At 41.2% G+C, this 27,607-nt stretch overlaps 2 protein-coding genes across 7 annotated transcripts in view; both read left to right on the top strand.

The window, feature by feature from the left end:
• The first annotated feature begins 516 nt into the window (after positions 1–516).
• TEPSIN (TEPSIN adaptor related protein complex 4 accessory protein) lies at positions 517–10,519 on the top strand. 3 transcript variants are annotated; one of them, XM_063293392.1, is made up of 13 exons: positions 517–574; positions 1,919–1,991; positions 2,582–2,673; positions 2,812–2,905; positions 3,831–3,898; positions 4,014–4,092; positions 4,867–4,932; positions 5,487–5,690; positions 6,257–6,428; positions 6,782–6,895; positions 7,419–7,497; positions 8,009–8,143; positions 9,072–10,519. In XM_063293392.1, the coding sequence occupies exons 1-13, from the start codon at positions 530–532 to the stop codon at positions 9,600–9,602; spliced, it is 1,752 nt and encodes a 583-aa protein (XP_063149462.1). In that variant the 5' UTR covers positions 517–529; the 3' UTR covers positions 9,603–10,519. The 3 variants fall into 3 exon arrangements, with proteins under 3 accessions (XP_063149462.1, XP_063149461.1, XP_063149463.1); XM_063293391.1 differs by having other exon boundaries at positions 7,419–7,533; XM_063293393.1 differs by lacking the exons at positions 517–574; positions 2,812–2,905 and having other exon boundaries at positions 1,926–1,991; positions 2,584–2,673; positions 7,419–7,533.
• Positions 10,520–14,914: 4,395 nt separating this feature from the next.
• Positions 14,915–27,607, top strand: part of CEP131 (centrosomal protein 131) — a 32,811-nt gene continuing 20,118 nt past the window's right edge. For 2 of the 4 annotated variants that reach the window (XM_063293389.1, XM_063293388.1), the window contains exons 1-7: positions 14,916–15,184; positions 18,275–18,471; positions 24,422–24,516; positions 24,767–24,884; positions 25,828–25,940; positions 26,369–26,482; positions 26,942–27,103. In XM_063293389.1, coding sequence (XP_063149459.1) covers positions 18,292–18,471; positions 24,422–24,516; positions 24,767–24,884; positions 25,828–25,940; positions 26,369–26,482; positions 26,942–27,103 — 782 coding nt within the window. In that variant the 5' untranslated portion in view covers positions 14,916–15,184; positions 18,275–18,291. Of the gene's footprint in view, positions 15,185–18,274; positions 18,472–24,421; positions 24,517–24,766; positions 24,885–25,827; positions 25,941–26,368; positions 26,483–26,941; positions 27,104–27,607 lie in introns of all 4 variants that reach the window. The other 2 variants (XM_063293387.1, XM_063293386.1) reach the window with 2 other exon arrangements.

The following is a 27,607-nucleotide window of genomic DNA, read 5'->3' as shown; positions in this document are numbered from 1 at the left end:
GCTGACTCTTTCTGCCCCGGCAGTCGGATATGATCTGCCCCTTCCGGCCCCCTACCTGCTCCCCACAATTCGCCAACAGCTCAGGGAAGCACTGCACCCTCGCACGGACGCGTTCCCAGACTCCTCGACTGGACATAGCTGGAAAAGGAAAAGCCAGCCCCGCTCAGCCTATCGGCTGGATGCAGCCATAACCAGCTCCACCTTCCTCGAAGCAGCGCTCCTTGACCACCCTTCGCCTTCGCGATCGGCTTAGATCCCAGCCTCAGAAAACAACCCCGCTTTCCGGCTGAGAGGCAGCTTCATCCTCCCACTCCTCTGATTGGGTTCCGTTCTGCACCAGAAGCTTCCGATTGGATGGGAAATGGAATGCCGTAGGTCTCGGCTCCCGGCATTCGCTGGCGGCGTCCGATGACGACAGCGAGGGCTCTTTAATGAAGTAAGTGATTGGCAGAACCGTTGCAGGATCGCAATTCGATTGGAGTCCCAGGAGGCGGAGTATTGAAGCCGGTGGCTGGACCCGGAAATCACCATGGCGGCTGTGCCCTTGCGAGATCGGTTGAGTTTTTTGACTCGGGTACCGTGAATAATATGATACTGCATAGGGGTGGGGCGCCTGGGGATTTAGAGTATTAATTTAACCTAAATCTCTGCGGTACGGCGGAGGTCAAGAAACCAGATGAGGGTATGAATTTTTCTAGAGCTATGTTAGATGCTTTAGTTCTTTTGACAGCTCAATACTTTAGCAGTATAAGGGAGAGAGGAAAATAAAGATGGTTTGTGGACTATCCCTTCACTGCAAGGTGTACACGTGGGGTTTGTATGTTTTCATGCTGCGCCTTTGAAAAACTCGTTTATGCCTCCGCCCCAAACCTAACATGCTAGGGGGAGGCTTGCAGAATCATTCTCCATGGAGGTTTGTTTCTTTGTTTTCAATAACATCGGTTTTATTTGTAAATGGGAGCAAATAACATACAATATATTTATTAACACTGAAGTAATGCAGTCTGTGAGGGGCTCTACCAGTAGCATATGTGAATTGGGGTTAAAAATGAGGACATTAGTTGTTCTTGTCCCTAAGGAAATGTAACTACATGACTATCTGGTTCTCATCCCGGCAGCAGTGCTTTATTTTTATAGTTTCTATGCTATATGTCAGAGACACAGTGATAGTGGCTTACAGAGCTGTCATACTGCCAAAGAACTTAATTGACATTTTTTTGAAGAAGATTGGTAGAGCTGGATGAATTATAGCGGCCAGATAGTAACTCCAGCCAGGTCTAAGCCACAAGTGATGAGATCCAAGTCCCACCTAGTTATTTAGCACTGCAGTCATAAGATGACGCTTACCTGTAAAAACAGGCATTACCAGCTGCCTCAAAAATAACCAGTGATAACTTGAATGTCAGCAGTCAGCTGGTGTGCAAGGAACTCACATTGCACTAGGTTAAGTTTGCTTGTCTCTAAACTTGGCCTTGAAGTGAAATAATCATTTAAGTATTTGGAAGCTGATTTTTTTTCCACCTGTATCTGAAGACAGGTCTTATTCCTTTGCCATTCTTTTGGGCAGAGAAAATACAGGCTTCATTCTGCAGTTATACTAACTGTAATTGGAGGCTTCTGAAACATAAAAGACTTTTTCTACAATCAGGGAGTGCCATATTCTATTACAAAGGATGATTTCACATTAGATTTTAATAGTCTGCCTTATTCATGGAATGGTACCAGAGAACAAAAGTGTCTTGGTGATACTATCTTCCACTCATAGCCCACCTATGTTTTCTCATTGCTATTTCTCTCTCTTTTTAATTTCTATAGCCTCATCATGCCATTGATTGTTGATACTAAGAGTTATATATCAGAAAGAATTCAAAGTGACTTTTCTGTGTGTCTGTGTGTGTATATGTGTTCTTTTCTTCAGCTACCCACTCTAATCAAAGGCACCTCAGATGATGAAGTTCCATGCCCAGGTTATCTGCTTGAAGAGATTGCCAGTATCCTTTGATATTTAGTACAGTTGGTTGATCTGTATATGATCTATTCATGAGGTCACTCTAGTTATACTCACTTTTGCTAGGAATAGCAAAAATGTGTCTCTATAACAGAGCCTATTACATCTAATAATCTGGAATCTCAGTCATTAGTTATTTCTACTGATTTTTTTCTTTATGTATAGGTTATAGCAGGGATAGTTGATATGAAAACTAAGACACATAAATATGAGCAATACTTACTAAGCTATTCAGTACCTGGAATTTAACTTCCACTTAGAGCAACCCTTGTCAGTTTGGCCCAACAGATGATTGCTGCAGTTCCTCAAAAGCCTTTGGCCACACTGGCTGAACACTCTGGGAACTGCAGTTCCAACAGTTTGGGAGAGAGGTAGCTACATTTTTTTTCAACTGCATCCCCCCATTTCCCCTATTCTATAGCTGTATATTGAAAACACTTGTATTAAAAAAAAGTCTTATTCTAGCAACACAAGAAATGTAGGACTTGGGACAGAGACTGGCACAAAAGTTTGAGTGATACTTGTCTATCAACTCCTTTATTTTGCTAACTCTTTAACATGACACACTTCCAGAGATCTCCCATGAATCAACAGGAAGCAGTCACTGTCTTCTTGAATACCTCCTCAATCGTCTTCAGAACAACTCATGCCATATCAAGCTGAAGGTATAAAGTGGCTTGAAAGAATGTGGCCAAAACCCAGGGTTGTTCCTTGGAGTAGATATCCTTAACTTTAAAACAAAAATGAAGATTTATACTTTTATATCTATATTCACAATCCCAACTTAGCTTCTGCATTCTTAGGTGCTTAAGATCCTGCTCTATATGTGCACCCATGGCTCGTCACACTTCCTTCTGCAGCTTAAGAGGAATTCTTCCTTCATTCAGGAAGCCATAGGTAGGTCAGAGATTCCAACAAGAATAACCACATCTTCCTAATATTAGTTATACAATGTTCGTGCAGCACCTATGTATTCTCAGTAAGCTTTACAGCAAACTGGTAAAAAAGCAGTATGGTTAATGTTACCGTCATATATTACAAATGGAGGGTTTGACACAGAGAAAGGATTGGTTTACCTAGGGCTACTTAGCAAGTTTGGGTCAGAAAATGTTCTAGATTCACAGCTCAATTTTTGAGGTTATAATTGTATAACCACCAGAGAATAAGTCCCACTGATTTCAGTGAGGTAGGCATATATGGAATTATGCTCCTTGACACTACACTAGAAGAAAATGAGAGAATACTATTTTCCCCTCTCCAGATCTTATCATTAGCAGTCCTTCAGGAGAACAAAAGCGTCATTGTGCTATCAACTCTAAAGCATGTTACCCTGCCAAGAAGACTGGTCCAATGAAATAAATATTTTGAATTATTTTGAATTTTCAGATATGTCAAAGTTGTTGCTTCTAGTGGACTTTGATACTTGATCTCTCTTTCTCTCTCTTTCCTATGGCATGGGGAAGTGGGCGGGGGGAGACAGAGTGGCAGCTATTTCTGGGTATTGTAGTTCCAGCACACATTTGCATGCATAAAACCTTTTATTTATTATTCTGCATCAACATGAAAAATCACGTGATCTTTATTATAACACTATTGTGTGATTGTTGGTATTTTTTTCTGTTGGGGACATGTTTCCATACTAGGATTGTTGATACTGGCACTTGTTACATAGGATATTTTCCATTGCTGCAAAATGGTGAGACTCAGCTGCTTTGGTTGATGCAGTCGCTGTTCTTGGGAGTTTATAAGGAGTGAAACCTGTTAGGGCATGCAAGGATTCTGCCCCTTCACTGCCTCACCATCTCTCTCCTCCGCCTTGTAGGGTTCACAGGGCCTCCTGATCCTCTCCATGGCAACAGCTTGTATCAGAAGGTGCGGATGACTGCACAGGTGAGTGACAAGTTCCACTCATGAGATCTGGATGGACCTTCAAAGCCTACCATATAGAAGGGCTTTCTGTCTGGCTGTTCATCACATTGCCATTTGCTTACCTCTCTTCTTGTAGGACCTGGCAGGCACGTTATTTTCAGATGTGTTGTCACCTCAGTTTGTTACTCAGCCACCTAAAGAGCTGCCTTCAGCAGGTAAACTAATATTGCCAAGATAAGCCCCAGTGTAGATCCCCTGTATTACCCTTTCTATGGAAATGTAATTATTTTAGCTCCTTTTTCTTGTTTCCCCCCTTTCCTTCCATGCTAAGGTAAGCATGATTTCCTAGCCCTGAATAAGAGTGGGAAGAGGATACTGTCTTTGAGAATGATAGTATCCAATAATTCCTGAACCATCTATTTTGTCTTTTTCAAATATTCTGGAAGAAAGCCACGCGCTTAGAGCTATATCATAATTCTATGCCAACTTATTGTGGTCAGGTGAGTAATTTCCACTGACAGCAAAGCCTCAATGGAGTTGCAAGAACGCCTATTGAGAAGCAGAACGGATGGGCTCTTTCCATTCCCATGGGGCTTTTATTGTTAGGACGATGGAAGTGAAATTTATTCTGCTTCTGTGCCTCTCTTTAGCCAGGAAATAAGTCAGTGGGAGAGCTTGGCTACATGCTTTCAGGCAATTTTGTCTTCAGGTCCAATAATCTGCTTCTAGCAATTCATTTGCAAATGTACAGTCTGGTGGTTATCTTCTTCATATCAGAGGAAGCAGCTCTCAAAATATCTGAGCCTTCTCACCTCAGTGGGCAGTTTATGCCGATGCCTTTCTTACCTGAAGGAACATAATGTAAATGCTGGTAAAGTCATCACCATCTGACACTGATAAAGTGGAGAAAAGCACGTGGGCTGTCTACAGCAGCACCATGCTGGATTCAGCCTTCTTTCGTAAAGCTCCTGTTATGCCTCTCTTCCTAGGTATGGGAACTAAGTCTAGCCCCCATGGCTCTCTCGAAGGCTTCGGCTTTGAAAAGAACAGCTCTGGTAAGTCCTGGGTTCAGGAGCTGAAGGGCGATTACTTCTAGGATACCTCCAGGTCTTTGGGCAAGAACCTTCTGCTGGCCTCCTGCTTCCTCACCCTTCCTCCAGAACTTTGCTATTTATCAGACTCAGAACCTTTCCTCTCCTGGCTCCTAGCAGCACCGTTTAGGCTTAAAGCCACCTTGAGCACTAAAGCAAGTCAAGCTTGTTCAGTAGAAAGCAAGTGAATAAGCTGTGAGAGGAGAGATCTAGTGGTTTAATCTGGAAGTTCTGCAGTGTGAAGAACAGGAATTTGTTCTGTTGTGAAGAACAGAGATTCCAGCAGTCAACGTATGCCAGCGCAAGGATACCAATACAGGATGTAATCTGAAGGCCCTTGTTACGTTAGACTCTGTTTGTGGGCGAGCCCCTCTCTTTTCTGAACAAATGGTGGTATATGCATGCCCATCAGAAGTTATTTCTTGCGTCTGGCATTCTTCTTTCCTAAAGTTACTCCCTTAGAGTAACACAAGGTACACTGAACCCGTATGAATGACTTCCTTTTATTGCTTTTCCAGCATCCCCTGGGAAAAGTCTGCTGGCCACCATCCAGAAGGCAGCTGAGGTGGTTGCCAATGCTGTGCTCCATGGTCAGGAACTCACAAGGCTCCCTCAGGGGGAGCTGACAGACAACGTCTACGAGCCGGTGATGGCACCTTCTCCTGGCAAAAGCCCTGCCTTGCTCACCAAACCACCCCTGGCCCTAGTTCCGAAGATGCAAGGTAGGAGACATTTGTCATTCAGTATAGGTTAAACTTTGCTGTCTTGTTGGCTGCTTTTGAGAGGAATAAAAAGTGTAGATAATTGAGTGCAGGGAGGCGGGCATCTCATCGGCTATATATATTCCCCAACTCAGTGCTCCTTGGCAGTCCACATCCACATATTTTCCAGCATTTAGTGGTGCTTTTTAACTATTTTTATGCATTTTGTTTGGGAGGTGGGAGTGATTTTAGCTGTTTTGGATTTTAATTCTTTTTAATGCCCTAACTATAGTCACGTGTTGCCTTGAACCTGGTAATTTTTCTGGCTGGCCCTGCCCGCTTTCTGAGTAGCACCTACCCGTCATTCAAAGGAAGCGTGTGGCCCTTTGCCCCTGAACTGCTTTGCTTATAGGGGATGTTGTTGAACATGCTTCCTAAGCTCAGACCAACTTGGGGCACCAATAAGGCTGGGAAACATCTGCATGTAGATTTTGAGGCTTGGTGGTAGTGATGAATGGATGCCTTTCCTGGGCTTTGAAGAAGGCATTCAGTCCTATCGCATGGTTACTTTCCAAATTCTCTCACAGTGAACCATCATCCTGGGCAAGCAGGAGGTGGGTGGGAAGAGCTGGACACTGGGCTCAGCTCCCAGAATTCCTTGCAAGAGAACAGCAACCTGAGCAGAACTTCTGAATCTGACAGCAAGGCAGGCAGTGACAATCACTCCAGTGCCCTGGAGCCAGGGAGTGCTGCTGAAAGGTAAGAGAGCAGATGGCTGGGCTGGGCCAAGGGGAGGATAGCCAAGAGAGACCTGGTTTTGGACTTGGACCAGGGAGAGCCAGTTCAGGTCCTCACTTGACTACAGAGCTCACTGGAGAACTTTGGACTAGTAATTACCTCTCAGCCCAAAACCACGCAGGGTTGTGGTGGTGGTAAAATGAAAGGAGACACCCCCTTCCCCCCTTGAGCTTCCAGAGGAAAAGCAAGTTATGCATTTAATAAGTAAGTACATATTCACAATGTGGAGGTCAGCTGAAAGCAAGGATCTCCTGTGAGGTGGAGGAAGGGAAGGAGGAGAAGCCCCAACATTAATTTCTCCCCATTGCTTTTAGGATGGAAGCTGAAAACCTGAATGACTGCCTTCAAGAAGTGAGTCTTGTCAGTAGATTAACCAGGGGCTCCAAAGTCTTCCTGACTCATGAGGAAACCCAGCACTTCATCAAAGAGTAAGAACCCCACATTCTCTCCATGTCCCAAAATAGGGCTTGGCCCTGTTCCTGTTCATTTCCATTTTTTTCTGCATTACTGGATAGTGTATAGCATCCATATACAGTACTTATCCTTATTTTTCAACAACTTTGCATCAAGTTTTATAAATTGGTACAACTTAGTCCTTGTTTTCAGGGCTAGGGCTGAAGCAAAAAGCCCCAATGGTGCCTGCCCTCTGTTTACCAGAAGTACAACAAATGAGTAACTGCCATCTTTGTACTTCATAATGACTTTCCACCTCACTCTGCCCTGACTTTCATATGAAGTTGACGAGAGAGGCTTCAACTAAATAGAGCGTGCCTCGTTCTGAAAGCTCTCTGCTGGCTGTGTAAAACAGTCACAAAAATCCCTCCATTGCATTGCATTGCATTGCTGGGGGATCTCCAAAGGTCTGGGAGTGGCTGGACTTCTTCGTTGCCTCAAAATATGGCTTCCTTTTCTTCTCTCACTTGTTTGGCCCCATGCTATCCCTCTCCATAGGTGTGGACTGCTGAACTGTGAAGTTGTCTTGGCTTTGCTTAGCCGAACTCTGAAGGACTCCAGTGAGTGCATCTGTATGGTGAGGAAACTCCTAAGAAACTATCTCCTTCAGCAGGTTGGATTAAATCTATCTTCAGTTTGGTAATTGAGCATCATTTTCTGAAACTGCAGCTACTTACATAGAATCTTGCAGCTGTCTCCTTTAGTGCTGATGACAAGGGTAAGATTTCTTTCTTACCAGTGTAGGTAGATGTGTAATAACAGCTGCCTGGGCTTATTCATCTTTAGGGCAACACATTAAGGAGAGGCTTAGACTTGAGTTCCTCTAGCAAGTCTCTTAATACTTTCACAACAAGTGCAGCACCTGTCTGACCTTAGCTGATTTCAGAAAATTTAAGCAACTAAGCTAATCTCAAAATTCAATACTTGGCTAGTACTAAGACTTGCAGGCTAGACTGAAGTAAAAAAATCTCAGAAGGCAGCAGTGACCCCTCCCTTCTTTTTGCTAAAAAACATTGTGGCTGTATACATTTGGAATATATGAACCCTTTGTCTCCCTAACTCTGGGCTTTTTCTTCAACCCTCCACAGAGGGCAATGTGTGCCATCTCTTCCCTTATGTGTTCTGACTTGCTCTCCCATGATCATATATTTGCCATTACCCAGCAACACTTGCAGGAGCTTAGTGAAGGGAGCCCAGGATGTGTAGCCAACAAAGCAACAAAGGTAATCCTGTTTCTGAAATGTCCACTTTCTAGAAACCCAGATCATCTAATGAAGGCTGTCTGTCCCTTGTACTTTGACATTATATGGCATTTCTGCATACTGAGTAGGCTTGTGTAGGTTGGCATATAGTGTGTGATTGTGTATGTATCTTTGTTTTGATGCTGCAGCTTTTATTTTCAGTGGGCAAGGAACAGAATAGAAAGACAGTTTGATCCAGGCACTGGACAGGGAACAGAGAAACCTGAGTTCCAGTTTTGCCTTAGGCATAGAAGCCAACTTGATGACCTTGGGCCAGTCACTCTCTCTCAGCCCTAGGAGGAAGGCAAGGGCAAACTGCTTCTGAAAATGTTGCTAAGAAAACAGCAGGGACTCGCTCATCTAGCCACCAGGAGTGAAGATTGACTTGAAGGCAAATAAAACAAACAAAAACTCTGAATATCTCCCATTTCTGTGTATTTAATGTACTCTAGGAGACTTTGCTTTGGAGTAGCATGCATCCTAGAGATAGTTTTGGTCCTACAGCTAATACATATTTGATTTAATAGAAGCAGTAGCATTGGCTGCAAATGATGCACTGAGTTTCAGAACTCCCCTCAGACTAGGGCATCATAGACAGTGCTTGCCCCCTCAATTAGTAAAATAAGAGTATCCAGTACTGTAGCTTTGTTGCAGCTAAACAGGGATGGATCTTACAGTCCCTGGATAGGAATCCATGGATGCATGCACTTTCTAAGCTAGATGCTCAAATTGAAAATAAAATAATGTAGGTCATACTGAGTGAAAATGAATCCAGTATGGGAGAATGTCTGTATGAGCTCCTTGAGTGTTGTTGCCTTCTTAAGTGTTAGGAGGAATCTCTTCTTCCCTACTGCCCTTGTTCTTATCGTTCCTGGCATGTCCTTTTTTCCTCTTCTATCCCACTTAACAGATATTGCGTCAATTTGAAGCCCTCTGCCGAAGCCATTCCACTTCCAAGAATCCACTCCTGGTTGCTGCCTCCTGTTCCTCCACCAAGACCACACTGGAGCATACTGATGACCTGCTGACAAATACAGTGCCCTTCTCAGAAGACACTGTCCTGAAGCCCATTAACCTGTCACTGCAGCCTTCCCAGGCACCTAAGCTCATCACGGGTAACATGTTCCTATCAGCAGGACAGATGCCAGAATCTCTGTCCTGCGGCCAATTGGATATCCTGCCACATGATCTCAGCCAGCAGAGGGCAGAAGTCAGACTGCCCGATTCTGACTCCCAAGAAGATAGGCCCCCACGGGGTGATCCAGATGGCACTGTTTCTTTATTTGCTGGCATGGAGCTGGTCGCACCTTCAAGCATGGCACTAGCAGCAGCTGTGCAGGATTGTATTTCTCCAGTGCCATGGACAGCATCTTGCCCTGGGAATACCAGGGATAGTGAGGACAAGCAACAGCTCTCTGCTTTTCCCTTCCTTCACGTATAGCAGTGCCCTGTTAGTTATGGGGAAAATAAGTGAGCAACAAACCAAGTATCTTTCTAGCTCTTTTCATCCTGGAATAGAGTGGGGAAGAGGGTCTTCCTATACGATAAACATCTGCTCTAGTTAGAGACTGTTGAACCTCAGTAGTTTGTCTGATCTTGCCAGGAATTTTGTCATCTTTAGTCTTGACAGATCACGAAGGTATCAGGGTGGGAAAAGCTGGTTTCTTGTCATTCTGTCCTGAAGCGGGGTTGGTATTCCCCACTAATTTATATTCTTGCTGAATCATCTGTGAGAGTGAGAGAGAAGACTTCAATCCTCACCGCTGTCTCTTAAATGGATTATTTCTTATTGAATGCCAGCATAAAGACATGATATGTTCTCATTAAGGTACAATATAATTGGTTCTTATAACAGAAAGATTACTTCCATCATTAAAATTTAGTTCCATTTTCTATTATTTGTTCCTATAGATTATATTATTCAGACTGCATCACCCCTCAGCCTCACTGCTTTCCCTTTGACATAGTCAGCTCCTCACTTGTGCAACTGACCATCCCATCCATTGGCAGCACATGACTATTGATGTCCCCATGAAAAGGGGGAACTCTAAAGGAGGTGTTAAGGCTGTCAAAACTCTTAAAATTGAAAATGAAATGAAATAAAATGAACTGGAAGTTAACTGGGGGAGCTTGCCTACTCCCTACCATTTTCTGTTCCTTGTTCATCTCACCAGATGTGGCTAGGGTGTGGAATAAAGTAAAACAGGGACAGAGTACCAAGAGGACTTCTATTTTTATGAAGCTGCTCTAGGACTTTGTTGTAGTTCCAGCAACTAAACAAGGGAACAACCTTTGTCAATGCTGTCATCCTTGCTTAAGCAATATGGCTGAGGACAATTAGTTAATTCCTTCTAACCCTCACCCTATTGGCTAGAGTTAGAGCAGTGTTTCTCAACCTTGGCCATTTAGCATGTGTAGACTTCAACTCCCAGAATTCCCCAACCAGCATAGCTGGCTGGGGAATTCTGGAAGTTGAAGTCCACTCATCTTAAAATGGCCAAGGTTGAGAAACATTGGGATAGGGTGTTCATATGACATGCTTGCCTAAATCAGATTAAGTGTCATGCGGAAAGGGCCATTGTTACTTAAAATTTTGAATATAACAAATAGAGGAGAAGGTCTAAAAGAATAAAGGTCGCTGACAGTGCTAGTGACAGTTTCTTCCCATTCAGGAAAGGAAAGCTAACTATGGTCCACATGAAAGCTCTATGGTCCTGAAACATCCTTGCAGGTGGCTTATCTGGGTGACTTTCTGAACTTAATGATCCCACTGGTACTTGAAACAGGCAACACAGTGAAGCCCTGCTTTGCACCCAACCTTCCCTTGTCTCCCCTGACCTCTCCCCCTGCAAACAGAAGGGCTATAGTATAGTTGCTATCAGAAGCTTGGGTGGAGTTTTCAACACTCAGATCAACAGAAAATTATAAACGGTACTATGTGTATCTATATCCAGAATTGATTTCATCTTGTCGCCCACAGACCCCTCTGAAACTTTGACCTAAAGAAGTAAATGCTCCTTGTTAGGCAGGAATTCCAGACACAGGACCTAGGAGCACCAAGGTATCTGTGGACCCCCAAACAGCAGTCACAGCCCTCCAAAACTGTGTTGCTATATGGCATTGCGAAACAGCACACAAGACTTAAAGGACTCCTGGTCCTTGCTTTGCTGCTTACTCGAAATATTTTTTTAAAAAAATACAGCACCCTACTATAAATAAATTGTGCTTCTACTCCTGGAGGTCTTGCATCCATTTCTTATCTATGTGTTCTTAGCTAAAAAATATGACACTGGGAATTTTGCCATAGGTCTGATACAAGGTGATACAAACTGTCTTAATATCTGATATTCTTTAGGATTCAAATGTGTTTGGTTAGTCAGCATCGAGGGAATATTCTTGGCATTTTCACACATTGCTTATTTGTACATTACAGTACAGAACTGAGTTCAGTCCCTGAAATGTGACGGTTGCCTTGCTGAGTTATACAATTCCTACATACACTATCAGCAGAAATAGCCAACACTACTGATACTGTTTTTCATAGTCAGTTTTCCCTTGATCAGCATCCCTACAGATGTGATGGATCACAGCTCCCATCATCCATCACCAAGCACTTCCATGTTGAGGGTGTTGGGAGCTGTAATCCCAATAAATTGAAAGAGTGCCAACTGGGATAGCTGGTAAAGAACAATTATAACTGTTAATGCTAACATTCTTAGCTCATCCATCTTCAGAATGGTCCTACTAGCTTCATAGGACCCTAGGCCAAATATTTTTTTCTGACCATTTATAGCAGGACACAGTACTGCAAGAGAGAATAGTAATATGGTTGTTGGTTGATATGCCTACAATAAATAGATGCCCATGACTTTGAGGCACTTAACCTTCATATAGAAAAATATGTTGTGACAGTTTTGCCTGCTGTATCAAGGAATTAATTCCCCAGTAACTGTCATTAGCTATTTGAGGGGAAAAAAACAGTGGCTTTCTGAGAACAGGTTCTGTAGCTGTGGTGTTGCCATGGAAGTGGATTTTCAGTGGCTGTGCAATCTGGCTAGACACATTTATTGTCTGAAATCAGGGCCCTTGGACCATGTCAGAAATGAACTAGTCTTTATTTTTCAAAAGAGTCTAGTCTACACAGAGGCCAGTATTATACTTTATTTGCTCCCTTAAATAGTTATTGGACAAAAAGTTCTAAGATTCGGAGTTTTGTTCACAGCTGAAAAGCATTTCAGAGCATAGTATGTTTTGGATCTCTCTCTTCAGTGATTCAGTGTCCTGGTCAATCTGGTAGTAAATCACATAAAATATTTCTGAGATTTTCAGCAATGCATATGTTCCTTTGGGCAGTAACATATTTGTTTTAAATCTGGTTTCAAAAATTGCCATGTTACATGGGATGTTTATTTTAAGCCAGAAGCAATGCAGTTGTGAGAAAGCCCTCTTAATTTATCAAGCAAGCAAGCCTGAATCTAAGTAAGTTTCATTACACTGAGGAAGATTTGTTTCTTTTTACCTGCGTGTTTTTTAAAAACATACTTTTCCCTCTACAATGAAATATTATTTATTGCGCTTATATATTATGGAATGGAGTGACTCATGGCAGTCTGACTTGAGTTCTCAGGAGGTGACCAAGTCCTGCAAACAGATGTTCTCATTCCTGCTGCAGCACCATGATTTGGGGGATGTTTTTAACAAACTGATGGTGATGTGCAGATCAGAAAGGACAGCAAAGCTGAGAAATCCATCAATTATTTTGCTCATCATCTGCTGCATGCACAACATCAGGAATGGTGATCTAATCCTTCAGTTCCCCTTACTGCCAATCAAGCATTCAAACTATTTATTGCAGGAAGAATTTGCATTGCCTACAATTGTGAAATGGCAGTGTGTTCAACTAAGTATCTTTTATCTTGCAAATTGGTGAGGATATATTAACAGCATCTGAAATTCCTTAATACCAAAAAGCTGTATATTTACTTGTAGCAGTTTACAAGCCAGTCTTATTTGGTAGAAAGCTTGTTAGTTATTTCAAGCAAGCCACGCAAAATACAGCAGCATTTAAGTTATTTCCCCTTGTTGGAAGGAAATCTTATCAAGGGTTCAGCCGGAGCCGGGAATGAAGAAACATGGGCAATTGCTGGAACAGAGGCTGAAGGTTTATTCTCCAAGAACACGAAATACAGACGTCTCATGTTGTCGAGGGTGGCCACACTTGTATTTCCCCCACAAGCCCTTTATATAGGAGAGCTTGGCTGTTGCTATGCAAAGGTGTTCCCGCCCCCTAGGAACAAGAGAAAAGTGTAGTTTGTGGGATTTCAGAGAGGAGGCGCTCTGTGGTCAGGCCCGCAGCTGTTTGTGTTTCCTGTCCTGGTCGCCTGGGCTCCTTGCGGGGCTGTGACTTTGCCTACTAGCTTGGAATGTTCACCTTGGAAGGAATCTTTTGTGATTGGATTATGGAGATCTGTCTGGCTGGAGAATAAGTTTACCTGAATGGGCTCTGCTAAAGTCTGTGAATGAGCGGCCTTTTGTGCTCCAAGGTTTCTGATTGAATCCGAAGGGAATCCTTTGTTTAAAGAGTTGAGCTTCCTTTTACATTTTAATCTCTGGCATCCCCTTTTGGAACCCATTCTATTTTATAACCTTTTACCTTGCTCAAGGGGAAGGCAATATTGCAGGAAGACGGTTGAAGACAACATGGAGGGCAGGGAGAGATCTTAATTTCTTCTAACACGGTAAATAACATTATGTTTGCATTTTTAATCCCTTAAAATAAACAAGTAAATTTCCACTCGGATTTTCTGCCTTAGATGGCACGGCAAAATGATTTGGCATCGCTGATTTATCTCGGTCCATATAATGATGGAGCAGGGCACAGGTGGCTGTTTTTAGCTTATGCTTTCTGTGGAGTTTAGGGCTACAATTCGGAGCTCTCAGGATTGCTTCTGGGCCTTCGAATAACTAGTTTCTCACGACCTTTCTTGCCCGTCGCTTTTTACGTAACTACTAAATCAATTCCGAAATAAAACAACCGGGTGAAACAATCGATAGTAAAGCCGGTTTAGTTACTTAACTCGATTACCAGAACTCAACCACGTAATTACGGTGCAACAGCTCAATACTCTAAGACAATCGGGAGTGGGGAAGAGGCGCCAGCATGCCTAGCTTATCTCGCCGCACCCCAAGCTAGTGCCTCCTGTAGGCGGCCTCAGTACTTGGGTGGGGCGAAGGAGCTTCCTTCTGCCCCAAGTTGTTTGAAGATGCGTTTGCAACAATATTCTCCAAAGGCTAAGTAGCAAGGAGCGGACATACAAGACCGCCGCAGAAAGCTGGAGGCCTCTCCTCCGCGCCGCCCACCCCAAAGGAAGGGCCCCGAACAAATGCTTTAAAGAGCTCGGCTCTTCTCGGAGTTTTGCGAGATAAAAGCGGCCAGAAGGGCTCCGGGCGGGAGAAGGGACGGTCGTTCGCGGAACGCTCCTCCTCTGCACGCGCGTTTGACTCGCGCCGCTCCCTCTCCTTGCGCTGTCAACCTAGCTCCGGCAACTGAAAGACGCGGAGATTAGCCGGTGAGGAGGCCGCGTCTCCCAACGCTGGCCAATAGGGGCACCAGGGAGAGGCGGGATGCTCCTCCACACTAAGTGCGCGTGCGGATGGTTGCTAGCGGCGCTCCCCCGCCCGCCTCACTTTGTTGTGGCTGGGAGGTCAGGAGGCTGCGGTCCCGGCACCAGCGGCGGGACGCCCCCGTTTTGGGTTTGGTGGGCCGGAGGTGGAATGGGGAGAGTAAGGATAGGAGGAGTGACCCCTTTTCAGCGGTAGGCCTCGCCAAGGTAAAGCCAGCTCGGAAGGAGGGGAGCCGTCCTATGTGAGACCTTATTTTTGGACGTGGGTCTGGCCTAGATGAGAAGCCCCCTCCCCCCTTTAATTTAAAGGCTCGGGAGAAGGACAAAAAGGGCCTCCATTCCCTGAACCTCGCGAAAGGGTCTGGGGGAGGAAAAACTGGACATCGCGTGTCCATCTGAGGTAAGTGAAGAAGGGGTGTAAGGTGAAGGAAACAAAAGGTCCCCCTTTCTATTTCCCTCCATCTGTGATATGGAGGGGAGCCACCCGATTCCCCATTCGGTGGTTCCACTTTTTCAGGCTGCCGCAGCTTATTGTTTGGCGAAGCTTTGCAGAGCTTGCCTTATAAGGTTGGTTCTTAAAGGGACGCAAGATGCGGGCTCCTTTCTCTCCCCATTATTAGAAAACCCCTTCTTAGTCCTGGCCTGCCTTACCTTTCTAATCTGATCTCTCTACCTCTTTTCACCATTTTGAGAAATTCAGAAAGTTTATTATATTTATATAGCTGCCCATCTCACATAAAAGTGATCTCACATAAAAGTTAAAAAGCATTGCTCGTTTCTTTGTCTTTGGTGTCCCCAAAGACCATATCAAAAAGATTACTTTTGCCACCTGACCCAACATTTTAAAGATTAAATTTATTTTTTTGTTAAGTTTTATGAATCACACTACACCATGCATATGATAAAGTGGACTATGAACTGTGATCGCTTCTGTAGTAATAAATGTGTTAGTTTTCAAAGTGCTATTAAGAATGATGTTTTTGCTGCAAAAGATTTAACAGCTATTCTGGAAATTAATGCCAGTTGATACTCCTCAAGTTTAGTATATTCAAGAGTTTAGGTATAGTACTGGCTTCAATGTTAATTTTTTAAAATCATCCCTATTCTTATATTGTGTGAATGATCACAGTAATCTTTTAAATATGTATATCTGCAGGCTTGGGGAAAAATACATGCTCATACTTTAAGGATTCTTTGTCTTGCTTTTTTCCTTATGGCCTATGCTTTTATTTTCTCTCCAACAGGCATGAAACATTCTGCCAAATTAAAATAACAGATAAAGTACATCCTTTCAGTGCTTTGCTACATTAAATGCACCATTTTGTCATTTAGCGACCAAGTTGGAAAGGAAATGGTCGCTAAGCAAACACATGACTGAGAGGGAGAAAGACTGCGAAGATCACTGGTTGCTGCCTGCTGCCGTCTCAATTAGATAGTCTCAATTAGATAAAGTTCTCTTGTGCAGCAACACCAGCATTACTCTCACTCTGGTATGCATTGTTGTCAGATGCAGAATACTTGATTGCAGAATATTTGGTCGTAAGTGTGCATACTGGTCAGAAAATGGTTTATTTAGGCTGCAAAAATCCAGATGGCCACCAGATAGCAGAAAATAATTTGTGCAGCCTAGATTTAGTAGCCTTATGTTACGATACTTCTTTGATGAGTGGTTTTCACATTTGATGTACATTGGGGTCACAGAACCAATCACAACTTTAATAAATTCACATATGTATGGTGGCTGAATCTATGTTTATGCACTTGTGGAATTTCAAGGATGATTCATTTTTGCTAGTACATGTAATATTTCTCTCAGAGCCAGGTTTAAGTGTATGTTGTTCATGTGACTATATCACTTCAAAAAAGAGATTGCCTTGTTTGAAAACACTTCAGTCTCAAAAGCCTAAAGGCAAAACCATTCTGGTGGCAAATATGTTAAAAGAAGACTATCATAGTTCTAACAATGCAATTTACATTTATGTGGGGAGAAAAATACTCTTTGAACTTAATGTTTGAGGTCCTTTTTCTGCACTTTATGAGACAAATGATATATGATGTTAAATCCATACAGACCCAATCTGTTTACTTGCAATTTTCATTCTGTCTTTAAAACATAATGGTAGGGTTTCGTGGTTGGCAATACAATTTAGGTAACACATTGGGGTGAATATCTAAAGTTCCCTTAGAGCTCATGTCGTTTATATTTTTTAGCCAGTTGAAAGTATTTGTAGGGGAGTAAATGTGGATGGACAGTTTCTGTTCTATATTTTTTTTAAGGAGGCTAACCTCCAATTAGAATTGGAAGCACAGGTACCTTTCAGGAAATGTAAACATGCCCTCACAATAGCTATAATCTTTTTCTGTTGACAGCATCATTCCATAGGGAGTAATTTTGGGGAAGGGCATGTTGGGCAAGACTAAAGGAAGGGCAGAACTGAAGTTGAGCGTGAAACCTTTTTTCTCCTGATATTTCTGTTTTAAGCTCCAAAGAAGGGATAGATAGCTCTTCCCAAAAGTCTGAACAGATTGTTTTTAATAAACAGCAGTGTGGGATTAACTCAAAGATTGCATGCATATTGGGGCTGCTGGTTTCCCATTTGCTTGACTGTTTCTAGGACTGCTTTTGAGCTGAAATGAGGTATAAATAATAATTATAAACGAGAGCTGGTGTTCAGCATGCATGACTTTACGTTTGATCCTATAGTCTCTCTTGAAAACCAGCTTTGGCATAAAGGTAGGCAGTTCCCTTTAAATGGATTTTTCAGGCAATCGGAACTGTCAAGCAGAAGAGAGTAGCTGGTGAGGTGGCACTGTACTTATCTGATTTGTATAATTCGTCTTAAGAATTCTGATACAAGAAGGGATTAGTCTTCTAGAACAAGGATGACTTGCTTAGCATTAGGTGAGTGAACTTCAGGGCAAAACTAGGTGACCCTATATTCCAACACTCAGGTTTTGAGTTTTACTAAAAAAAATAACCAACACAAATCTATCAGTATCAGTGAAGAAAAGACTCTGGTAACCATTTTCTCTTAACCTTTGTCTGCTCAAAATTACCCTGATGAAGCTTTTTGCCTGCAAAGAAATAGGTACAAAACCTATGCATATTTCCCTTCACGATTAGGAAAGCAGAAAACATTTTCCCAATCATACCTTCTGATGCTGTTTTACAACAAGTTAAAGTGCCTCCAGCAGCCTGAGCAAAAATGTTCATGCTTTATTGAGATTGGCCTTCAGATATTGGGGTAGGTCTTCCCTATATGGGCTTAGCAAATGGCTAATATAATTCAAATGGAGGCAGTTTGATGTCTCTACCCTGCACATACATTTTTACCAACTCCCATTAGGCCCAGCTAATACGACCAGTGGCAAGTGATTTTAGTAATTCTCAGGCATGTGGAAGTCCTGGCTACTATGCTGAAAAATGCATTTTGGGACATGGAATAAACAAGTTTTATGGATCAACTTCTTATTTTCCATTTATTTGCAGAGCTTCCCTAGTACACAATGAAGAGCGCCCGTGGCAGCACTTCTTCCTTTCAGGGAAGCAGTGCCAATGGTGTAGACCTCATTCTTACAGGACTACCTATACAAGTACTTCAGCGCCCTAGCAGTGCCTCCCCAGGCAAACACATTGCTCGTTCCATTTCCGTCATTACTGAAAACAAACCTAAGAGGAATATCCTGGTGAGTACTGATTATAAAATGCTTTCTTCTAAAGCTTATGGTTTATATTCACTTCATTCCTAGTGAATAGATTTGGTTTAAATGTAACCTTTAACTGCACTACAGAGCAACAGTGTGTCTTAAGTGTGTCTGGATGAAGCACTTTGCACCCTGTGATTCTTTGGGTGAAATGGAGAGCCAGTGGTGTAGCAGATAAAGGGTTGGATTGGGAGTGGAGAAACCTGGTTCTCATTCAGTCTCAGACACAGAAGCTCACTGAGTGACTTTGGGCCAGTCACTGTCTCAGCCCATCCTACCTCACTGGGTTGTTTTTTGTGGGGAAAAACTATATACACTGCTTTATCCAATGTTTTGAGCTACCAAATGAAAGGCAGGCTATTAATCTGATAAATAAACAATATTTGCCTTGACAAAACACTTCTCATTGTCTAGAAGCCTTCCTATTCTCTCTCATCTCTATCACAAAAGCCAAAAGAAGTTTCTGCATCTCCTTTACGAATGCTAGAGAATGTTGAGAGAGCACTGCCCTCCAATCTTCTCTTAGCTTTCCCCAGCACTAATCAGAACCAGAAGATGCTTCCATGTAGGGGCTATGCACATGGAGAAGCCTCTTCTGCTTTTTGCAAATTGGTTGTTTCTCTTTGCTGTTAAACGCAAGAAGGCCATGTTTCACAAAGCACCTTTAAGAAGGTGCTTCCCTCAGATTTCCACTGAAGCAAAGCACTCCTTCAGAGATTGGCAGAGCCCTGAGTACAGTCTAGTACAGGGGTTTTCAAACTTTTTCACGCCCAGGAATGATCTTTCCTTTCCCTTTTTCCCTCCCTTCCCCCTCTCCTCCCCTCCCCTCCCCTTTCCTGGAATGCTCAAGAGGCAAAGCATTATTGATAGAAAATTAGCAATAAAATGAAAAGAAAAAGAAAATGGAAAATTAACATTTATAATGTGCAAAAATTAAAACCTGAATTTCTCAATTATTTGGGAGGTTATTGTTTAACAAAACAATGCTTTGGGCATTTTCCTTGTTGCACAGAAAAATATGAATTGCCATTTTCTTCTCATGGAGTTTTGCACATTTTCTTTTGAAATGCTTGGGACTTTTATCTTTCAGATTGGGATGTTTGGTTTCCAGATGTCTTTGTAATTTTGCAGGTTTCAGACTACAGTTACCCAATATTTGCTCACATTCAATGCACAGTCTATTTGATTCATCTTCCTTGCCAGTCTGTGTAAAACCAATGTTGTTAAAACTCTGATCATATCTCCTTTTTTTAATAGTAATTTTATTAAAAATTACACTTACAACGATAAAAAAGCTATGCAAACTAAAAGAAAAAGAAAGAAAAAATGTAAGTTGCAGAGAAAAAAATAGAAAAGAAAGAAAAAATAAGAATATAGTAAAGAATAAGAAAAGAAATATATATAGAAATGATTTCCCCTTTTATCGCAACAAGTATAAGCAATTTTAGTAACTTAATCACCTCCTACGATACAACAAATGATCTCTTCTTCCCATATCCCATTTCTTATCTATAAACAAATCCTTAAAACCTCATAATTTTAGTCCTGGTCAGCAAAAGTCCATTAAGGGTTACCAGAGATAACCACATATCTATTTTAACCTTGATCAAGTAAACCAACTTTATATTCCTTCCTTTTACTTTTAACAGTCTTAATCCTTAGTCAAATAATGTCCTAGAACTTGATTTCTTTTCATTTTTTTTTCTTTGTCCCTTCTCACAAAATTCTTCAAAGCTTTAGCACACCTCTTTTGTAAATATAGGAAATATTCCCCAGTAGTCAATATAGGAAAATTATCCAGGTTTGCTTTTTCTGTTTTCAGCTTTTTCTCTACTGCCTTGTACAGTTTGTAACCAATGTTTCATATCTATTTAATAGGTTTAATTTAAAAAAATGAAAATAGTATGCATATACTAATTGATTATTTATATATACATTCATGCACATGCACACAAACAAAGATGGATGTTGATGGCATAGATGTTTTCCATTGTGAATGTCTAGCTGAAGCCATTTAAGCACCCATCTTCCTCCTGCCTGCCTGGTTTGCACATTCGATTCTCATGCATGTTTACTCCATAGGAAGTCCCATTCCAAAGGGATTTGAGTCGTGTGTATTGCAGCTGAGCAGTGCCATCCTCTCTTTCTTTATTAATTTCCACACAGCTCAGTGGAGTTTGCTTCCGAATAAAAAAGCAGACCTCTTCAGGGATATGCACATGCATACCCACAATGTGTCTGCAACTCTCTGTGGTTGTGCCTGCAGAGTTAGAAACATTTGTCAGAGTTTGGGGGCAGGCAGGGAGGCAGGTTTTGTGTGCATCTGCACAATGAGAGAAAGGCAGCTAATTGTTTTCTGTGCAAGAGCAATGTTGAGGCAGGAGCAGATGGTTGAGTGCATTTACGGTCCCTCCCCACCCACCCCCGTCTCCCATAGAGAAGCCTGGGGCCCACTTTGAAAACACCAGTCTAGAAGACCAGTATCCTGAGAGATTGTTAACCATTTTAGATCACAAGAGAATTTTAACTTGAGTAAGGCTACAAAATTACAGCGTCCCTCCATAGAAAACTTTTCATCTGTGTATACTTTGTAGCCAAGGGAAGTCACAGTTACTTATTTTGGTTTACAACAATGTCCTAACAATTTCAATCATCTAGGCGTGTGGGTGGATGGAGGTAGAGCAGAAGTCTAGCTGTAAAGTATTAAAGTCATTTGGTAGAGCTGTGGGATATTATCACATAGGAAACTCATGTAAGAAATAAGTGGATTTGAGGAATAAACAATCAGTGTTATATATTGTTCGTTTATTCATATATATATTTCAAATTTAGTTACCGCCCATCTCACTCAAAGAGCAACTCTGTGCCGTTTACAACCAGAATAAATAATCATTAAAATACAATACAATAAAACTATATATACAGTAAAATTACACAGTCTGTGGCTCTGCTCAACAATAGATATGGATTATATAGAGCTTATGGGGATGTTTGACATTCTATCAATTCTTTTTTTTTTCCTATCCATATCAAAAATTATACCACATATGTGAAAGAGTACAGAAGAAGCTATGGAACACACTTCATGACAATCAAAGTGGGGAAAACTTTTCCAAAATTTCAAAGAAGAAAGGATCAAATGGCTTTCAAAACAAGCTGTCATGATAGCCAAAGAAAAATGGAGAATGAAAGGGTTGTACAGGAAGAAGAAAGTGTGACAACTGAACACAGACTTCCAGAGACAAGCAGAAAAAACAAATCAGCAAACAGGAAAATAATAAGGAAAGATAGAGATTTTTTTAAAGGAAGAACAGAGAAAATATGGGAAAATCTATAGCTAAGATAGGAATATTGAATAGTTATTACAGAAGAAATCTAGTAGCGGCAAATGAGAAACAAAGATGGAAGGACAATACTGAAACTATTCATAGGATTATAGAATCATAGACGTGTTTGCAAAGATAGAAGATACTCAAAAACCAATTTAATTAAAAAGTCCAGATGAAATGTGGGCATTGAAAAAAGAAGATAGGCATTTAAATTATAGATGTGGAGGTGGTTACCAAAAGTACCATTGACTACAAGAAGTAATCAATCCTGGACCAATAATCTCTCTCCCCACCCCCGCTCAGCCAATATTGTGAATCTCTATAGCCATATACTTGGCCAAGCTGAAGAATCTGTTCCGGCACAAGGCATATCCTTTTGCCCCACTAAAACTATACAAAATACACAACTCTGTAGGGACCTTAAAACATTTTTTCAGTGCTTAAGACTTAAGGAATACTTTCAAGACAAAAAGCAAGACACAGACATTCAGCCATCATCAACTCAACACATCCTGGGAATACACACAACTGTATATCATACCAAATCCCAGATGCATAAAAAAATACACTACACAGACCCCCCCGACCCCCCAGTAGATGTAGCATTGAATTAGATCTCTACATTTAATGTTCTTGCCAACAAGCCCAAGCCACAATCATCAATAAAAAGTTCCCTTGTACAACAGTCTCAGTAGGGCAGAACAAGATGCTATCCAAGGCCTCAAGAATAATGACATAAACAAGCTGACAAAAGAGAGTCAATTGTTATTGTGAATAAGGTGGATTATTTCAAAGAAACTGAAAAGCAGCTCTCCAATGCCATGTTGTACTAACTTTTATCCTCAGATTCAACAGCAATATATTCGAAAAAGCTGTGCAATCTGATGGAAAAAGTTCCTGAGGACATACAAGACCATATCTATGTAGAGATACCCCAGGAGCCAGACCAAGAATCTTCTACCTACTACAATCCTGTCCCATTTGTCAACCACTGGAACCATTACGGCTGGAGTATCAGGTTTCATGGACTTAAATTTTAGGCCAGCTTCCCTCCCAGCTTACATAAGAGATACCACAACTTCCTAAAAAGGCTGTTCTCCGTGAATAGTCCATGAATTAACCTTTTTAGGCATCATGATGTTGAGGCGCTATACACGAACATTCCCCACAAACATGGACTTCAAACCATCCGTTATCACTGATGTTAACACAGCATACCTTGCCCTCAGACCAACTCATAATATACATATAGCTCCACAGTATGTCAACATCTTCGTGGCTGACCTAGAACAATGTTTTTTCCAGTCTTACCTCTGTAAATCCCTCTTTTACTTGAGATTCATTGATTACATTTTCATCAACTGGGCTCATGGAAAAGAATAATTAGATTCCATTTTGACATCCCACCATCAACCTCAGCCTATCTACAGAACATGTCTGCTTCCTGAATGTGATGGTCAAACTACATAATGGGCACATGAACACCACATTGTGCAAAAAGCTTATAGATTGTCATACATTCTTACATGCTTCTACCTCCCATCCTGAACACACCACCAAATCTATCATTTATAGACAGGCTTTACACTATAGTGGATTCTCAACATGGGCTGTATAGCCCCCCAGGGAATCATACCATATTTCTAGGGGCCAGGAGTCTATATATGTTACAGTTTAGATTAATGAACAGTGCAAATGTTTAAGTACCTTTTTATAGCTAACAGCGGCTATGAAAGGGGTCTCGGAGGTAAATGAGGCCCAGAAGGGGGCTGTGAGCAAAAAAAGGTTGAGTTTCTTTGTGATACATATAGCTTGCATATAGATAACTATGCACCATGAAGCAGATTCTCATGGGGAACAGGAAACAAGTATAACATCAAGACTCAAAATAAGGACAAAATAGCATTTCAACCTTCTAGGATGCTCCGTTATTAATTTCAGAGTAGCCATTTTGGGAAAAAAGAAACTTTGTCAGTATAATTGAGCAAGAAATTGCTGAACTTGCGTACATAAAAAGATTCAAGCTATCTCTGAAGGTTTCAACACACGCAGTGGATTTTTAATACTTTACCATTGTTAATTGATAAAGTACTTGTAACCTGCATTTGCGTAATTAATCAGTCTTCCCCTTCCCTCCTTGTGCCTCATCCCATTTTAAATCCTACATCAGTCTAACCATCCATTGTAGCTGATGAAGTGTTCTGTAACTCACAAAAGCGTATGCCATTTAATTAAATTATTAATCTGAAAAGATGCTCCTCCTGATTTTCAAATGTACAATACTAAAATGCATAATAAAAAAAATCAAATATAAGATGGTATTTTTCTCAATGTAATGTGCATGTTTTTGTATATAATTTGGTTATATGCAGGTTTGGGTATAATTCTGCGTCTGATGGGTGTTTTTGTTTTTTAAAGGGCAGGTGATACGTAGCTCTTACCTTGACTTATCCACTGGAGACAATACTATTCTGTGATTTGTAGTTATAGGTTAGAATGGTCGAGATCAGGCAGTTTTAATATCTGGGTAAGAGAGTTTTTGTCTTGATGAAATCATAGGTGTAGGTACTACTTTGCTTTGTTACAAATTGTCTGTCTTTCAGGAAGATGCAGGGCTGGCTGCCTCTAGAGCTATGAACAATTTACGAAGATCCAACAGTACAACTCAGGTTAATCAGCAAACGAATGATGCCTTCATGTGAGCATTAAAGATACTTCTTACTGAAAAATAAGACGAGTGTATAAGATGTCTTAGAACCTCTTTTGTTTGTACTTGTCTTTGAGAACTCTGGGAAAGCTGAGTATTTTTGTTCTATGGGATGTCCTTTAGATTGAGCGTAAAACATTGGAGTAGTTTATAGGAATAAATATCTTTTAGAAAAGGACAAAGCAATACTATGTGTAGACTCCTATAGGATTCCAAATAATCTTGCCATTTTCCTTTTTAGCAGTGCAGAGCAGCATGAAGACTTCCTGACTTTGTTTAATAGCAGCTCAAGTGGAAGAAAGAAACTAGCAAGTCTAAGCAAAGATTCCACAGAAAAGAAAACTACCTGGAACATCCTGGTAAGGGCTAAAGTACATGTGCAACATGAGAAAAGCTTCTGAAGTCAGCCCCAAGACTTTTAGCTTTATATTGCTAAACCTGATAATTCCTCTGTAAATGCATTCAGGATGCAAAAAACAAATTCCTAGCTTATCTCCTGTGTTAAAATTACATTTCCCTTAGGACAAGAACATTGCCATTTGACTGCTGGGAAAATACCAGGTACTCCTATAATGCAGTTATAATTCATGCCACAGTAATGAGCACTGTGTACAATGTGCCTAAGTGGCTGTCACATACAGCTGTTGAGTAATGTTTGCACTTTCCTCTGGGCAGGAACATACTTCTTTCCATAAAAAAATAGCAGTGGGAAAGCTGCATCCTACAGCAAGACTTCTGCCATCATTCTTTCATAGACCTACAGTGCTGGTGCAGCATGAAGAGTCAAACCTGGGTTATAAAATCCAGAAAGGATTTTATGATACTACAGATGAGCAGTCTTCTATCATAACCTTCCTATTTAGGAGAAAATTTTAAACTGTTCTTACTTTTTAGCATTTTACTATACTTTGCTTTGTATCTGGTTTAGCTGTCATCAGCACAACAGTTACCCAAAAGCTATATAGGGGCTATATTATGGGTGCTTTTGATTCCTATCTCTGCTTTTGAAGTTCCTTTGATTCTGCTCTGATTTAGAAATGCCCTTGACTCTGTTCAGAGACTTCCAACTCAGCACAAATCTGATCGTTTTGAAGTACTCTAAATTGGATAAAAATCCTAGCATCTATCTCCAAAGCTTTGAAATCTGTTACAAGGATCATTTACTTCAGTAGTTTGTAGTGAAAACTGGTGAGATTGAGCAATTTTCCGCTTGAGGAGGAATAAGGGTTGTTGGTAAAATGTATCTGGTGAAGATCTGTGTATTGTTACTTCCATCTACACTTATTTTTGGTTGTCGTGCAGGATGAGCAGCCCAGGGTTTTTCCTGCCCCGCCCAGCACTCGGGAGGCTTCTGGAAGCATGAGAAAGAAAGAAATCTGTGTACCACTTGCAGCTAACTTCACTGCCAATAATAGGTAAGAAATAAGTATAGGTAGTAGGGCTTAAGATCTGGTCATTCAGCTAAAACACTGACATTAACTTGCAGAAAAATTGCCATAGGTTTTATATTAGTACTTTGATTTAACAGTTGAGTATGGGTGATACCAGCATCTGAGCAACAAATACTGCTAGAACAGAAATAGGTATATTACTAGCAGACTTGTGAATGCTGAAGTTTGAGAACTTCCATCCTTTACAGTTCATTCTTGTTTTCATTATTTGAGAGACACCTCTATGTCAGTATCTAGGACAGTATCCAGTATGCAACTGATTCCAAAAATCTGGCTATCCATTGAACATGAGATAGTATTAAGGGGCAAAGCTCCAGATGTCTGGTCTGTTTCAATAATATACTGGAGAAATTATGGAAGCATGCTGACACATTTTCCTTCTATTTTATGAGGAGTAACAAAGGTGCCATGGGCAACTGTGTCACCACTATGGTGCATAACAATTACTCTACTACAGACAAGATACCTGTACCAAAGAGTTCCAATCAAGCTACAACTTCGCTCAAGTAAGTCTTGTATATTCCTGTTACAGCTTTCTTTTCAGTGATAAGTTAGGAGCTGAAGAGCAATTTGGTCAACATTTCAAACAAGAGCAAGCTGCAGGATATAAGGGGCAAGGATTGCTTTCAAGAAGAAAAGCATAAGTTATACACAGTGCTCTTGAACACTCTTCATGCTTAGTTAATAATGAAGTTGCACTTCTAATCCTTTTTTCATATTAGTACAATGTCTCGTATCAGTGGTAACTAGGCTAAATGAGAACAAATAGAGATTCTCTAGCAACTGCTAAATACTGATGTTTTCTATATAAAAGTGATTTCTTCTCAAAGATAGCAATCCCTGAGAAATCACAGTATAGGCTAATCTGAAAAATGGGAAGCATCCTTCATTGTATCCTAAGTTGAAGAGACTCACAGCATTTCATGGGATCCTTTTGAGCAGTGTATTGTTGTCTCCTTTCTTAGCAACATCATCAAAGCTACCTCTAATGAAGACACAGACAGCAGCAGTTACATGAAGTCTCAAAAGAATTTTTCCAGCAGCAACATCCTGGCTTGGAACAATAACACTAGTAGTAGCAGTCACCCCATTAGGATACAAGAAGTGTCAGAGGAGGAGGCTGAGCGGTAAGCCTGAAGAAACTGACAGGAAGAAAGATAATAGGAAGAAATAGCAAATTATGCAGAAAGAAGAAGCTAAGTGACAGACCAGAAAGAGGGCATATAACTGGGTTACCAGTTAATTGCCATATTGGATTTGGTAATTTCCAGTTGATAGGTCAGTTCTTTTATGGCGAGTAGGTAAACTTTGGGCAGTAAAAGTTGCAACTCAGCCTCCCAATTTTCTGAAGGATGACAGAGGCCATTCAGTTATGCTATGAATTTACTGGAAGAGGCTTGGCTGAAATGTTTCAGTCTTTTGGGAGGGGAATTAAGGGTGGGAATAGGAGCAGGAGGTCTTCTAGAGGCAAACCACTATTATTCCAGCTTTTAAAACTACCTAAATCCCAACCAAATAGGCCTATTGGGGCCATTTTCTAGCCTTTGGAAGGGAATTAGGAGATAATAGGAGTGAGGGGCCTCACAGAGGAAAGCTGCATCTATCCATACCCTTAAAACTACTCCAAAACT

The sequence above is a fragment of the Candoia aspera genome, chromosome 2, assembly GCF_035149785.1.
Source record: "Candoia aspera isolate rCanAsp1 chromosome 2, rCanAsp1.hap2, whole genome shotgun sequence".
NCBI lineage: Eukaryota > Metazoa > Chordata > Lepidosauria > Squamata > Boidae > Candoia > Candoia aspera.
The sequence above is the reverse complement of the archived record's forward strand: the minus strand, read 5'-3'. Positions and strand labels throughout refer to the sequence as shown.